This window comes from Enhydra lutris, unplaced genomic scaffold, assembly GCF_002288905.1.
Source record: "Enhydra lutris kenyoni isolate GAN:26980312 unplaced genomic scaffold, ASM228890v2 scaffoldscaffold19, whole genome shotgun sequence".
NCBI classification, from domain to species: domain Eukaryota; kingdom Metazoa; phylum Chordata; class Mammalia; order Carnivora; family Mustelidae; genus Enhydra; species Enhydra lutris.
In genome coordinates, this window is record NW_019154103.1 from 1563150 (window position 1) to 1577853 (window position 14704).

At 36.4% G+C, this 14704-nt stretch overlaps 2 protein-coding genes across 2 annotated transcripts; one reads left to right on the plus strand and one right to left on the minus strand.

Annotated features, from left to right (window-relative positions):
* Window positions 1-51: 51 nt before the first annotated feature.
* On the plus strand, window positions 52-8499 carry LOC111148322 (NSA2, ribosome biogenesis homolog). Its single transcript, XM_022504822.1, is given in 7 exon segments — window positions 52-151; window positions 1794-1981; window positions 2073-2223; window positions 4102-4150; window positions 4153-4280; window positions 6350-6542; window positions 8256-8499. Coding segments are annotated over 7 exon segments (780 nt in total). The 5' UTR covers window positions 52-148; the 3' UTR covers window positions 8324-8499.
* A 4314-nt stretch (window positions 8500-12813) lies between these two features.
* Window positions 12814-14704, minus strand: LOC111148239 (soluble lamin-associated protein of 75 kDa-like). The gene is made up of 2 exons (XM_022504702.1): window positions 14534-14704; window positions 12814-13422 (listed from the first exon to the last, which is right to left on the minus strand). The coding sequence occupies exons 1-2, from the start codon at window positions 14702-14704 to the stop codon at window positions 12874-12876; spliced, it is 720 nt and encodes a 239-aa protein (XP_022360410.1). The 3' UTR covers window positions 12814-12873.

Consider the following 14704-nt stretch of genomic DNA (forward strand, 5'->3'; position numbering starts at 1 on the left):
ATGTGTCGCGCTTTCTCCGGAGTCCGTGGTTTTACGACTCTTTCCCGTCGCGGCTTGCGTGGAGTTAGCGCGTGGGTCTGGGAGATCCGAAAACCGAGCTCTTCTTTGCGCCCGGACAGCTGCACCCCACGGCTCTGCAGCCGTCACCATGGTGAGGAGGTAGTTTGGGGGCACTCGTATCGCAGGGCTTCAGAGTTGGTGGGGCCTGGAGGCCCCGGAACGGGAGGCGAGGGCTGGTAGGCGGAAGGGAGGTACTGCCGAAGGGAATGAGGGTGAGGGGGAAAAAATGCATCTGGTGGACACAGATTGGGGTATTTGCCAGAGTACACGCTTTAGAGCGAGATCGGTTTCACTCTGTTAAATTCCTGGCTTAGCCACGTTTGTGTATTGTCAGTGCCAGACCCCAGCGATAACCCTATACTGTAGGCCAAATTCCACTGCCACTTAGTTTTATTGCTGAGGAAATTTAAGACAGGCCCGGCCACGGGCCAAGCAGCTAATGAATTAATGAATTAATCTCGGCTTAAAGCACAGATATGACTGCCACATCCGTTCTCTTTCTACTATGTCTTTCATTTGTATCTCTGCGGAATGGCATTCCACATGCTTTCTAAGATTTTATTTATTTGACAGAGAGAGAGAGATCACAAGTAGACAAAGCAGCAGGCAGAGAGAGAGGGGGAAGCAGGCTCCCCGCTGAGCAGAGAGCCAGATGCGGGGCTTGATCCCAGGACCCTGAGATCATGACCTGAGCCGAAGGCACAGGCTTAACCCACTGAGCCACCCAGGCGCCCCTGTGCTAGCAGTTGAAACCACCACACCAGATACATAGTAGCTGGTTGTTTTTTGGAGTTATCTGTGCTAGAGTTGAGGTTGCATCATTGTTTTAGTTTGCAGTCTTAAAATACAAATGGACTGTGGCCACATGTTTAAGATAAAACAAAAGTGGCCTATAAAATAAAAACGGGCACTGAAAAAGCAAAAAGGGATCTCATACATTGCTGGTGCAATGCAAAATAGTACAGCCCCTTGTGAAAACAGTTTGGCATGTGGCCACACAAAAGACTTCTGTGCCAGGGTTTATTTGCTAAAAACGGGAAACACCCCAGATATCCATGAACCAAAGGATGAATGAGGGTATATCCATACATGGAATACTACTTGGCAATAACAAAGATTGACGTACTGACACATGTAACAACTTGGACAAATCTCAAAAGCCCTAAGTGAAAGAAGCTAGATGCAAAAGGCTACATACTGTAGGTAAGATAAGCTTCTTCACAATGATAAAGGGAAAACCAGAGTAAGAGATAACAGATTGGAGGTGGAAAAAGGAGGATTATCTTGAAAGCAATGCAAGGGAATTTTCTGAGGTGATGGAAATAGTCTCTATTTTTATTGCGGTGGTTACAAAACTCTGTAGTTTGTATTTTTTTAAAATAAAAAGTATGAAGAATAATGATGTTATTGAAAAACCAGATTAGTCATGCTCAGGAAAAGAGATCCTGGAATGATGTCATCCTTTTTGTGGTCCAGTGGATTTTGGACAATTCCCTTCAATGAACACTAACTTTCACTGAGATTATTACAGATGTAAATCCTGATGCCTCATACCATTCAGGATCAAAACGTATTTAACTCATATAATGTAAATAGGCTTAATAGCGCAAGAGTTACTTAAGCAAGTGAACATTTGGATGACATAAGGCCTTCTGTACTTTATATGGTATTCAGAAAGTTATTTAGCATAATTCTGTCAACATTCTTTAAAATTAATGTTTCTTACATTACAGCCACAAAATGAATATATTGAGTTACACCGGAAGCGCTATGGCTATCGTTTGGATTACCATGAGAAAAAGAGAAAGAAAGAAGGTCGAGAAGCTCATGAACGTTCAAAGAAGGCAAAAAAGATGATTGGTCTGAAAGCTAAGCTCTACCATAAACAGCGCCATGCTGAGAAAATACAGATGAAAAAGACGTAAGTGATGAGTTCTTCATTGTAACCAGTTAACATCTTTTGAGTAATAATTTTTAAAACTGAAATCTTAAATCTTCTTCCATCTCGGTAGTATCAAGATGCATGAAAAGAGAAACACCAAACAAAAGAATGATGAAAAGACTCCACAAGGAGCAGTACCTGCATATCTACTGGACAGAGAGGGACAGTCTCGAGCTAAAGTACTTTCTAATATGATTAAACAAAAACGAAAAGAGAAAGCGGTAAGAAATAAAAATTGAAATCTTCATTTTTGTTTAGGAGAATTACTTAATATTAGTCTTTTTCTTCAGTGTAATTGGAAATATGGTGTCCAGCTACTATTCCCATTATTTAGATATCAAAGCCTTTGTAAAGTTCATTTTGTATTAAATATTTAAGTAATAAAAGATTTACTTTCTCATCATGAGAACATTCGCATTTAACAGGTTTTTAAAAAGTTACTAGAATACCACACATCTTTAGTGTAAAAAAAGTATCTAAAAAGTTAGTAGGGCATGAATCTCAAATTCAGTATTTTAACAACTTTCTGTACTTGACACCTCCTAATGCTGTGCTCTTGTGGAAAAAGATACAGCTGCTTGGTTTTGCTGCCCTATATTGCTAAAATTAGTTAAAAAGTAGAATGGTGGGAAAACCCTCTAACGGATTTGACTTAAACAAAAATTTAACATTTTTTTAATATTACTAGATTACACTTGGTATCAAATTAGGTTAAAGCCTGCTAAAAACAGATAAAGGTATATATACTACTTTTAAACATCTGTGGATAGATTGACAGAAATCCAGATAGCATCAGAAATGTTCACTCTCCAATTTTGATTTAAAAAAACACAACTGTAGGGCGCCTGGGTGGCTCAGTGGGTTAAAAAAACACAACCGTTTGAGGCACCTAGGTGGCTCAGTCAGTTCAGTGTCTGCCTTAGGCTCAGGTCATGTCCCAGAGTCCCTGGCTTAAGCCCCACGTCGGGCTCCCTGCTTAGTGGGGAATCTGCTTCTCTCTTCCCCACTCACTCTGTCTCAAATAAATAAATAAAATCTTTAACAAAAAAAACCAGGCTGCTTGTATTTTGGTGTATGCTATCTAAAATTAGAATGGTGTAACTTGAGCACCTGAAGAAACTTTAGAGGTTATCTGCTTAACCCCTTCTTGTTTTACAGATAAAAGACTTAAGTCCAGGAGGTTGTAAATCATTCTTCATAGTCATTATCTGTAGAGTGGTAGAATTGCTTCTAAAATCTGTCTTAATAAAATCATTCTTTTTTCTACCTTGTACTGCTTCAGTTTTTCATAGAATTTTCATTCTGCAGAAGTTAAAATATGTGACAATGATTTTGTCCTAGTAATGAAATCTAAAAGTCCACTCGAGATAAATTAAGAGGTGGAGACAGCCTTCCACTTTTATACTATTCACTATTTAGTAGTAAGCACATACACTGTTTTGAGAAATCACTGCCTTACTACAGGTAGCATTTTTCATTCATAAAAAGGCATTGAGATTTTTAGCATAAGCAAACAATTTATTTATGTGTTTTAGAGTTTATTTATCCCACAAGCAAGGGGAAGGGCAGACGGAGAGGGAGAAGCAGGCTCCCGGCTGAGCAGGGAGCCTGATGTGGGGCTCAATCCCAGGACCCTGGGATCATGACCTGAGCCACCCAGGCACCCCACAAACCATTTTATTTAATGTATCCGTGATAAGAAACTTAATTAGTTCCAATTAATTTGGGGGTTTTGAGGAGACAGTGCAGACTTCTAGAAAACATTGGAGCCAAAATCTTGTTGGTTTAGGAAAAAAGTGAATACACTACTTTGTACAACTAAAACATATTTAAATTTTTATTCTCATTGCTTTTTACTAACATAAATTTTTTTTTTTAAAGATTTTATTTATTTATTTGACAGAGAGAGATCACAAGTAGACAGAGAGGCAGGCAGAGAGAGAGAGAGAGAAGCAGGCTCCCTGCCAAGCAGAGAGCCCCATGCGGGACTCGATCCCAGGACCCTGAGATCATGACCCGAGCCAAAGGCAGCGGCCCAACCCACCGAGCCACCCAGGCGCCCCCTAACTTGATAAATTTTAACTATGGTCTATTTTTAGGGAAAATGGGAAGTTCCTTTACCCAAAGTTCGTGCCCAGGGAGAAACAGAGTATTAAAAGTTATTCGAACAGGAAAAAGAAAGAAGAAAGCATGGAAGAGAATGGTCACTAAAGTCTGCTTTGTTGGAGATGGCTTTACTCGAAAACCACCTAAATATGAAAGATTCATTAGGCCAATGGTAAGTCCATTGCAAGAGTGGAATGGATTAAATATTAGTTGCTGTGTTAAATAGAATAAAGTATAATTACCTGAAATTCCTAAAATTGGTGTGAAAAGAGATTGAAAAACCTTTTTAGGCTTTTTAAGTTATTGATAAGGATACTATCTTAAGTTATTGATAAGGATTCTAATCCTATCAAGAATCTTGTCTTTGGCTTCATGAGAGACAGGAAATGAAAACTAATTCTTACTGCAGTGTCAGTGAATCCTGATTTTTATATATGTCATATTAGAACCTTTGTTTTCCACTTGAAGTCACCTTACTCATTCAGCAAGTAATCTATTGACACTTGTTCTCTTTGAAAACAGTTAGAAAACTTGAGTAGGACTGTTTTTTTCAAGAAGCAATTCGCATTTAGTAAGAAAATTATCTTAATGCTTTTGAAAACATTCAGTATGTAGTCACTGAAAAAAGAATGTAATGTAAAAGTAGAACTTTAATTTCTATAGACAACCATGACAGTCAAAACCATTCTCCTCCCCTTTCCCAAATGTAACTGAACATTTGGTTGACCATTCATCAACTCAGCTTGGGGATGTTCACAGCCCAAAATCCACACAGAACTTCTGTTTCCCCAAAAACTAAACTAATAGCTTACTAATGCCTGGAAGCCCTACTGATAATATAAACAGTCAATAAATAGGTATTTTGTATGTTATGTGTATTATAATTCTTAAAGTGAGAGAAAAGAAAATGTTAAGGAAATCCTAAAAGAAAATAATTTTGTAGTACTGTACTGTATTGAAAAAAATCTGCCTCTAAGTGGACCTGTGCAGTTCAAACCTGTGTTCAAGGGTCAGCTATGTATTTTTTGCAGAATCCCTTTAAAACACACTGAATTGCTCTCTTCACTGGAAATCCATTCTGCTTAGAAAAACAGACAGAGGAAAGTTGACAGTGTAACCCTAGCTCTCAACCTGAATAATTTTTGATGGATTAAAATGTTGTCGAGCAGCCTGTTTCTGTAAATTAAGTTCTGTTGGAATACAGCCATGCTCTTTTATTTACATATTGTATATGGTGTTTTTTTCTGTAGACTTTGAGTAGTTGTAGGTGAGACAGTATGGCCTGCAAAACCTAAAGTGTTTGCTGTTCATTTACAGAAACTTCACCTATCCCTGGATTGTATTATGGACTCCCTTGTTTTGATTTCATATTTCCTAATTTTCTAAATATAGTTTCTTAACTCTCAGTTCTATAGGGAGAGAATATAGTCATCATACTGTTCTAGGGTTTTTGTAGCTTGGCAGATAAATCTCATTGTGCATTAGTCAGATGGCATTCCCAGCTCTGTAAGTTTATTACAAAATTCATTAATGAGTCCATTACTAAGAACTTTTGTATCGCTACCCTCCACCCCCTTACAGGCAGATACCAAACTTAAGAGACTATAGAGTGTTGCGGCTTCTGAAGTGCTGCCCCCCAAAAAGGCTGTATCTAGGTGACGAGATGACTCCAGTCTCTGTAACAGACCTCTCTAGTCTCCAATCTATGACCAGTATTACCATCAATGAAAAGCTAACAATCCACCCTCTTTTTTCATCATGTAAAAAAAAGCGGAGATCTACAGAGACTTGGAATCAGGAGAGTTAAGTTTAATTCCATCCACACACCATTCAACCTGGTAACAAGTCATTTCACCTACCATTCTTTATCATGCAAAAAAAAAAAAATAGGGGAGTTGTTGTAAGGTTATCCTGCTTAAATAAGCTATTTGTATGCTCCATCATAGTGCGTGGCATGCTTGCAGATCCTCAGAAAATGTAGGTAATAGGAAAATTCGAGTATGATGCTAGGTAACACTCCGTGCTGAAAACATCAGCAGTGTGTGTTTGGGGTTTCCCCTCACACATTTATCAGGTGTTTAGTCTATATAATTAGAAGTTTTTAATTTGATGCCTTAAGATTTGAAATTGTTCATGGGATTTTTTTTATTTCAAAGACAACTAGAAAAGCAAAAAGGGATCATCATTGCTCATTGTTGTTAACAATTTAGACTCATAACATTTTTGTGTTTGACTTACTAGGGCTTACGTTTCAAAAAGGCCCATGTAACACATCCTGAATTGAAAGCCACCTTTTGCCTACCAATACTTGGTGTAAAAAAAAATCCTTCATCCCCACTATATACAACTTTGGGTGTTATTACCAAAGGTACTGTAATTGAAGTGAACGTGAGCGAGTTGGGCCTTGTGACACAAGGAGGCAAAGTTATTTGGGGTAAGTAAATTTCTGAATATGGGGCTGCTGCTACACAATGCTAAAATTGAAATTTGCAAGTTGAAAGGACACAGCAGATTTCAGTGCAGAGTTAAAATGGTGTGAAATCAGATTTAAATCTTTAGGAAGAATATTTTTTGTAGACAAAGTTGTGAATGTGATTCTTTTTAACTTAGATAACTGGTTTCAGTTACAAGTGTACTATATTGTTAGAATTTAAGACTGCTTTAAAAGGCATTAGGAGGGGGCGCCTGGGTGGCTCAGTGTGTTACTCTGCCTTCGGCTCAGGTCATGATCCCAGGCTGCTGGGATCCAGCCCCGCATTGGGCTCTCTGCTCAGCAGGGAGCGTACTTCCTCCTCTATCTCTGCCTGCCTCTCTGCCTACTTGTGATCTCTGTCTGTCAAATAAATAAATAAAATCTTTAAAAAAAAAAAAAAGGCATCAGGAGGGAAGCAGATGCAGAGTTACAGTTATAACCAAAAAATACTGAAAGATAATACAGTAAGTTGTTAACCATGAGCAGAGGAAGAGAGACATAGCATATACATAGCCACACTGTTTCAGTAGTAATTAAAAATAAAAGGTGTCATGCAGCAATTTTAATTCTTCTTCCCTCATTTTCTTAGTTTTCTGCTTTTTGGGTCCAGGTATTTCTAAACTTTAATGTTCTCTGAAATTGAAGAATACACTAATTTCTTGAATCTTCATATGAATCACTAACTCATACTTCCTATTGCCGGATCTCAGTTTTAAAATAGGTTAAATTGGGTGCCTTGGTGGCTCAGTGGGTTAAGCATCTGCCTTTGGCTCAGGTCATGATCTTAGGATCCTGGGACCGAGCCCCACATCAGGCGCTCTGCTCAGTGGGGAGCCTGCTTCCCCTTCTCTCTGCCTGCCTCTGTATTTGTGATCTCTGTCAAGTAAATAAAATCTTTTTTTTTTTTTTTTTGAAGATTTTATTTATTTATTTGACAGAGATCACAAGTAGGCAGAGAGGCAGGCAGAGAGAGAGAGAGAGAGGAAGGGAAGCAGACTCCCCACTGAGCAGAGAGCCCATATGGGGCTCGATCCCAGGACCCTGGGATCATAACCCGAGCCGAAGGCAGAGGCTTAACCCACTGAGCCACCCAGGTGCCCCTAAATAAAACCTTTTTTAAAAATTTTAAAAATAAAATAGATTAAATTGATTTGAAAATTAAAATTTGTTGCATTTTCCAATAAGAAAAGTATGTGGAAAAGCAACAATGCTTAGGTCAATCCACAAGGGCTTGTTAATACAACTTACTAACAGAATGGAACTGAACACCACTTGTAAAAAAATATAAAAACAGTATATAAGAATTGTTTTCAGAACTCATTTGATTTTGAGTGATTTGTAAAAATCTCATTGATCCTACTAGAATTTTTTTTCATTCTTCAAAGTGGTGATTAAGAATATTTTGGGCAGGGTCGCCTGGGTGGCTCAGTGGGTTAAAGCCTCTGCCTTCGGCTCAGGTCATGATCTCAGGGTCCTGGGATCGAGCCCCACATCGGGCTCTCTGCTCAGCAGGGAGCCTGCTTCCCTTCCTCTCTCTCTGTCTGCCTCTCTGCCTACTTGTGATCTCTGTCTGTCAAATAAATAAAATCTTAAAAAAAAAAAAAAAAAGAATATTTTGGGCAAAGTTAATTTTTATCAGCATTAATATCCCTCCTTTTCCCATTTTTTCCTCAGGAAAATATGCCCAGGTTACCAACAATCCTGAAAATGATGGATGCATAAATGCAGTCCTGCTGGTTTGACAGCAGTTCCAGACAAGTAATTCCTTATAATTACTGAAGACTACACACCAATCAGGAAGACAACCATTCCTGTGGTGGTTCTGAATACTACCAAACAGCCTTACGTATCTGCAGTCATCAAGAGAAGCATTTATTCTATTGTGAAAAACATTAAAATAGACATTTATTAAAATAAATGGTCTTTATATTTGTCTTTTTAGCATTTGGATGTTCATAAATTTGAATAATTTTAAAAAGCAATTATAGAAATATCTTGGTCCATATCTGCATTAAGTAGTGGATACTCAGCAATGCAGACCTATTGTTACTGGAAAAACCAGTGTAGTTGAAAATAGCTTTTATTATAAAGGTTCGTGCACACTTAAATATAGACCCTAAACTACAGAACGGTCATTTCTGAGACCTTCAAGTTTCTTTCACCCCATTTTCATTAATCCTAAGAAATGCAGCATTAACACTTGGTACATTTGTTTATAAAGTATACTCTACTAGAAGTACAGGAGAGAAAAGGCACACTACACTAAATGGAGTTCAGAAGGATTTAGGTAACTTTTTACCTGTCTTCACACCGTAAGTTGGTGAATTCATATTTTAAACATTTTCTTCCTCTCAATCATGTATAGTAATACTTCGAACTGTATTTTTCCGCCAAATATATAGGAAAAAAATGCACCAAAATGTTTATGCTTTCCCATTTTTAGAATGATTAAAAATTTAAGTGATTCCAGGTAGAATTGTTTAAAGAGAAAAGACTGCACTGATGCCTTTAAGAGAAATTTGTTTGCAGTTACCTGGATAATATAAAAAAGGTAATCTTTTAGGTTTTTAACTTGGTCAAAGCACTTTTGTGATCTGAATTATGTTTGTAGCTTTGAGCTTTAAGTTGTCCATAATATTACATTAATCTATGATCACATTAATGGTTTTAAATTGTTTATTTTTAAAGTCTGTCTTCAAAGTACAACCAATGTGATTGTGTCTTTAACAAAATCATTTAATGTCTAAACAAATTCAATATCTAAACACATCACTGTCAATTAAAGTAGGGAAAAGGGAAAGAATATCAAAACACAGGCCAAGAAACAATCACAAAACGGACTACTTTTAAACTAAAAAACAAAAAAAAAAACCAAGAAAACAAACTTGAGTATCTCAATAACACTTGCTGTTCTGAATAACATAACATCTTTTCTAAATTCTATAAACATAGAAGTTTTAGAACACACACACTTAAAAGCAAAGTTAGTTCCTTGGGAATGACTATCCAGTGTGATACAATTATTTCAGGATGAAAGAAGCTGAACCTTTCTTACAATTTTAACAACGGATTTTGCCACTAATAGAAATGAGGAATGTGTGAATAAGATTTGGAAGGTGAAAAAACAAAACAGACTAAAGGTAAAGGTAAGCATAATCCCACAGAACTCACTCTGCTTATTTTTTAGAACCCAAAATAAGCAAATTAATTGTCTTATACAAAGAAAGCTTTATATTAAGTATGCCAACAGAAGCATAACATTTGTAACTAATCACATCCATGAAAGACCAGTAACACTTTAAACACCAGATTAGCTACTAGTGGACATACAAGGCAGAAATTTCTAAAATGCTGTTACACAGATGAGTAATGTTAGTATAAATTCTGTATTTACATTAAGATCTGTATCAGTTTGCTGGTGTGACCAAACCTTAGAAGGTAATCCCTAAGGGTGAAGCAGTACATAAGAGCAGATATTTAGATACTAGATAAAAGATTCAATTTGATGTAATCATAAACCTTCAAGATATTTTCTAAAGTCACTGAAACAATTTTAGGTAGTGTTCTGGTCAGCTAAAAGTGAACCATTAATCACTATTAAGTGTTATCCTTGCCGTATTTATTCTCCGCAGTGAATGGAAACACCACTGAATATAGACATTTTAAGTAGAAGACATTCTGTCATGCTATTTGATTTTATAAAAAATCATAATAGATCCTCTCACTTTTAAAAGTTGTAGAGGAGCTTTATAATAAATTCTTAAATATATTTCTGTGATGTCTAGCAATTGGATAATTTAAGCTTGAAAGTAGAACTAAAATTCTAATATCTATGTTTTATATTACACAAGGAAATATACACGTATTTACACAAACTGAAGTGAAATCCTTTTCCAGAAATAAAACTTCTGAACAGAAAAAAGCAGTTCACAAAGGACTAGAATGTGACTAGACAACAACTAGACTAGCTGGCTGAAATCAGATTTCAGTCCTCTATAATTCTCAAGTTTTTCTAATGCCTTGCAAAAAACTAAGTATCTGATTAGTTTTATTTAGATTCCTTACTGAGGATAAATTTTGTTATAAATTCTATACTCATTGAGTACAGAACTCACTTACTGAACCGTGAACGTGTTACTGAACATGAAAGTTAGGTTTTTCTATGTTATCTAGCCTTCTCTACCATCTGTAAACCCCCCAAAAGCATTATCATAAAAGTTTTCTTGTATGCTAAGCAAAAAGTTCTGAAACTGCTTAAAATGCTCTTGCTGTTTAATAAACCAAACAAGTTTAACAAGTATGAGTTTATACTGTTAGTCCCATTATATATCAATAACTAAACATGTTTTTGTGAACTCAGCAACTATATTCACATATCAAGAGTTGTCAGTGAGCTCAATCTTAAACTACCCCCTTTTAAAGAAACTATTCTCAAAAGAACAATGAGCAATCCAAGTAAAAAAGTAAAATATCTAAGTGTTAGGTTTTTAAGTCTATTTTACGAAATTAAAAATGGAAAGGTTAAGAATTTACTAAATCCTCGAATCTTTATTTTCCTAATTGTGGTAGTAAAATTTCTCACAAAATCTATAAAACAGCATAAATGTGATAGATGTACTAGTACCAGTCATACTTATTTTTTCAATTAGTCAGCATTTGTTGAGAAAACAAATGGCCAAAGTGCTTTAATTTTCATTTGGAGTGCAATCATTTGGCTTGCTCTGACCAATAATTAAGGAAAATGTAGAGGATAACTCAAAATTTTACATGAACAGGAGGGCTTGCTGTTTTGCCTCCTTAAACATTTTAACTTAGCTTATTAGACCTAAAATGTCAACATTCCAAAATAAAATTTAATGGTATCACCGGACTGTAAACTGGATAAACCTCTGACATCAATCCTTAGTACCTCAAATAATGACATGACATCATAACATGGTTTTTTCACACAGGACCAAGCTGTTTTAAAAACAATCTAAATGGTCTCAAAACATTCTCCAAATTAACTGCAAATCTGAGTACACACAGTACTTCCAAAGAGTAATAAGAGTGTTTTAAGATTCTCTTTGGATTCCAAGAATAACAATTTTGTTCATTTTTAAATAAATTACTATATAAAAATTAACAGGAGGATTTGTTTTTTAAGTTCTCCTACGCAAAGGCTTTGCTGTAGTACCACAATGTATACACTCAGGCTAGTTTGTAACCTGTACTCAAACAAATTAAGAGTGAGCAAGACCAGAGCAACAACCAAAGCCTCCAATTCCATCTAAGCTCTTTTAGCTATAGCTCCTTGGGCAGATCCATTCCTGCCGTCTAGATCTAAGATTGTGGGGCACAGTCCAAACTTACCCAGATATGGATGCCAAGGGCATAAGCTGGCAGACAGGCAGGCAGATCTTTTGGCAGGAATCACTCTAAGTTAGGGAAGTGGATGAAAGCTGAGGAGAATATACGATTCTAGAATAAAGGCAGTGGCAGGGTTAAGGAGAAGCCTCAGAAGGGCCCTCACATTTCTGAAGTATATATGCTAATTGAATGAGGACAAAAGTAATAGTCCCCAGCTTCAAATAATATTTTATATAATTATATTAGTGTCTACATGCCAGAGTTAAATCCCTAGCAGTACTGTATATATTGGATGCCATAAAAACTGAGGTGGAAACAGATTTTATACCTTTCCTCAGACACTGAAGTCAAAGGAAGAAACTGCACCTACACAACTAAGAATTAAGAGGCCAAAATACCACCTTCACAAACCTTTCACCATAAATTTCTATTTGTGCTCTCATTTAGTTGAAGTATGTTTTCATTTACTGACATTTTTGTTTAGACATGCCTACATTTTAAAAAAATGATTAGTTTTGATTATTAAGATAAAACTACTAGAACCCTCACCAAGTTTACTATTAAAATCCATAGTATAAAAGATTTCTGTGATCCTTACAAGTAATGTAAAGCCTACTACTTTCACTGTAATTTATATTTTCTGAAATATTAATGGTCAGACATCCCCAATTGCTAAAGAAAATATAGTATGATCTGGTTTCCCAAAGTTGAAACATGGTTAATAAAAATAAAAAAATTGTATTTACACAAAATAGCCTGAAAAATCAAAAAGAAGGGTGAATTCTAGGTCCTAAGGGGGACGGAAAACCGGCATCATAAATAAGTTCAAAGTGAAATTTTGGAATTTTTGCCCTGTGCCCCATGCCATTTATTAATTACCATATTTTAAAAACAACAATTACATTACAAAGAAGAGGGTTTATCATCTGCATATCTTCTTCATTCATGTCAGCTTGGCTTTCTTCTTCGCAGGTCCTTTATGCCCTTTGGCCTTTCTTCTTAAATTCCGCCTGTCTACCACAGGCACTTCCACTTCTATTTCCTCTGAGCTGCTATCCACAGTTTTTTCTGCTGACTGCGCAAACTGATCCAGCTGCTCAGAAGACGCTTCGGACTGCTCCTCTGACTGGTTTTTCTGTCCTGCATTCTGTGAAAATGGCACATCTTCAAGTTCAACCTCTATCAAAGAGCTCTGAGAAAGAGCTGTAGACGTTTCCTGGGGCTCAGGCACCCCTTCGTCACCCTGGTCTTCCAATGAAGAAGTAGTGTTGGGTGATAAATTTTCAGAGATTGATTCCTCAGAAAATTCAGCTATCACAGAGTTTGGAAAACCACTGTCGGATCGTTCTTCATTTGGGATGGTAGCTACATTGTCTGAACTTCCAAAATGCGCTTTCTTTCTTGAAACTAGGGGCAGTTTCTCTTCAGTGTGTCCCTTTTCATCAGATGGGCCTTCGTCCAGCAACATTTCTGTGTCAGTTATATGCGAGATCTAAAAATAAAAAACTCAGTGAGCAAAATTTTGCAGTGTAGCTCTTATATAAATTACACACTAATATGCAATGATAATGAACTGCATTTTCAAGAATTCAGGACTCATTACTTTCATTCATCAGGTGTACATATTCTGAATACAAGTCTATTATTTCAAAACTGTCACATGATAACATGGTTCTTGCTTTAAAGATATAATAAAAGTAATTCTTTTACCTCAAAAAGTATTAGAACATTTCAAACATCTTATCAAAGTTCTTTAAACCATGAATCAACTAAAAGTTTTTAGTTTCTTGATATTACTGGAGCCAGAACCAAGAGTCCTCTGGGGCTTGACACTGTGCCACCACACGAAGTTTGACTACAGTTTCATTAGATGACAGGGAAGGGCAATGGAGATTTTATTCATTTATTTATTTGCGACACTAATAAATTAATGCTATACAATAGTTTTTTAGCCTTAAATTGGAATATCTGAAAGTAAAAATGAAGTTTCTTTAAAAATAGTCTATTAGGTGGGGCGCCTGGGTGGCTCAGTGGTTAAAGCCTCTGCCTTCGGCTCGGGTCACGATCCCAGGGTCATGGGATCGAGCCTCATGTCGGGCTCTCTGCTCAGCAGGGAGCCTGCCTCCACCTCCTCTCTCTCTCTGCCTGCCTCTCTGCCTACTTGTGATCTGTCTGTCAAATAAACAAAAATCTTAAAAAAAAAAAAAAGTCTATTAGGTTTTTCCCACTAATCTAATCTGTCTCCGTTTAAAACAAATTAAAATGACTATTCGTCATGGACTATGTGAGCAATAGGTATTCAAGTATTTGGTAAATAATGCTTTATCTATTTGCCTAAGCATTTCTCTAAATCTACAAAATAAAATTTGTTTTGTTAGCAGAAGTCAGGTATGTATTTTAAGGTTACAAAGATGTGAATTTGTGGAATATTACTGACTGTATTTTCTTAAAATACCTAATCTAGCATAAAAATTAATACAGAATTTATTTTCCTGAAAGACTATATATAAGGCAGAGAAAAATATATATATTATTATGCCTCTTCCATGTAACCAACACTGGAACAGTCTGACTATAAAAAATTAAATTATTTCCCTTCTTACCTTATCCTGTGCAACAGTATCAGGGGGTTTTGAAGATTCTACCACCAGTGGAACAAGAGCAGTAGAGTCTTCGCTGGAATTAAGAGACTGCAATTTTATTTCTTCATCTAAAACTTCACTAGTGGAGTCCTCCTCTTCAGTTATAAGTGAGGTTTTAAGAGTATCATCCAT

What these genes read in the sequence shown, in the direction of transcription:
- LOC111148239 (XM_022504702.1), bottom strand. Translation starts at nt 14,704, where the DNA reads ATGGATGATACTCTTAAAACCTCACTTATAACTGAAGAGGAGGACTCC. An exon ending in ATACTGTTGCACAGGATAAG is followed by an intron (nt 13,423 to 14,533) that starts GTAAGAAGGGAA and finishes TTTTATTTTTAG; the next exon opens with ATCTCGCATATAACTGACAC.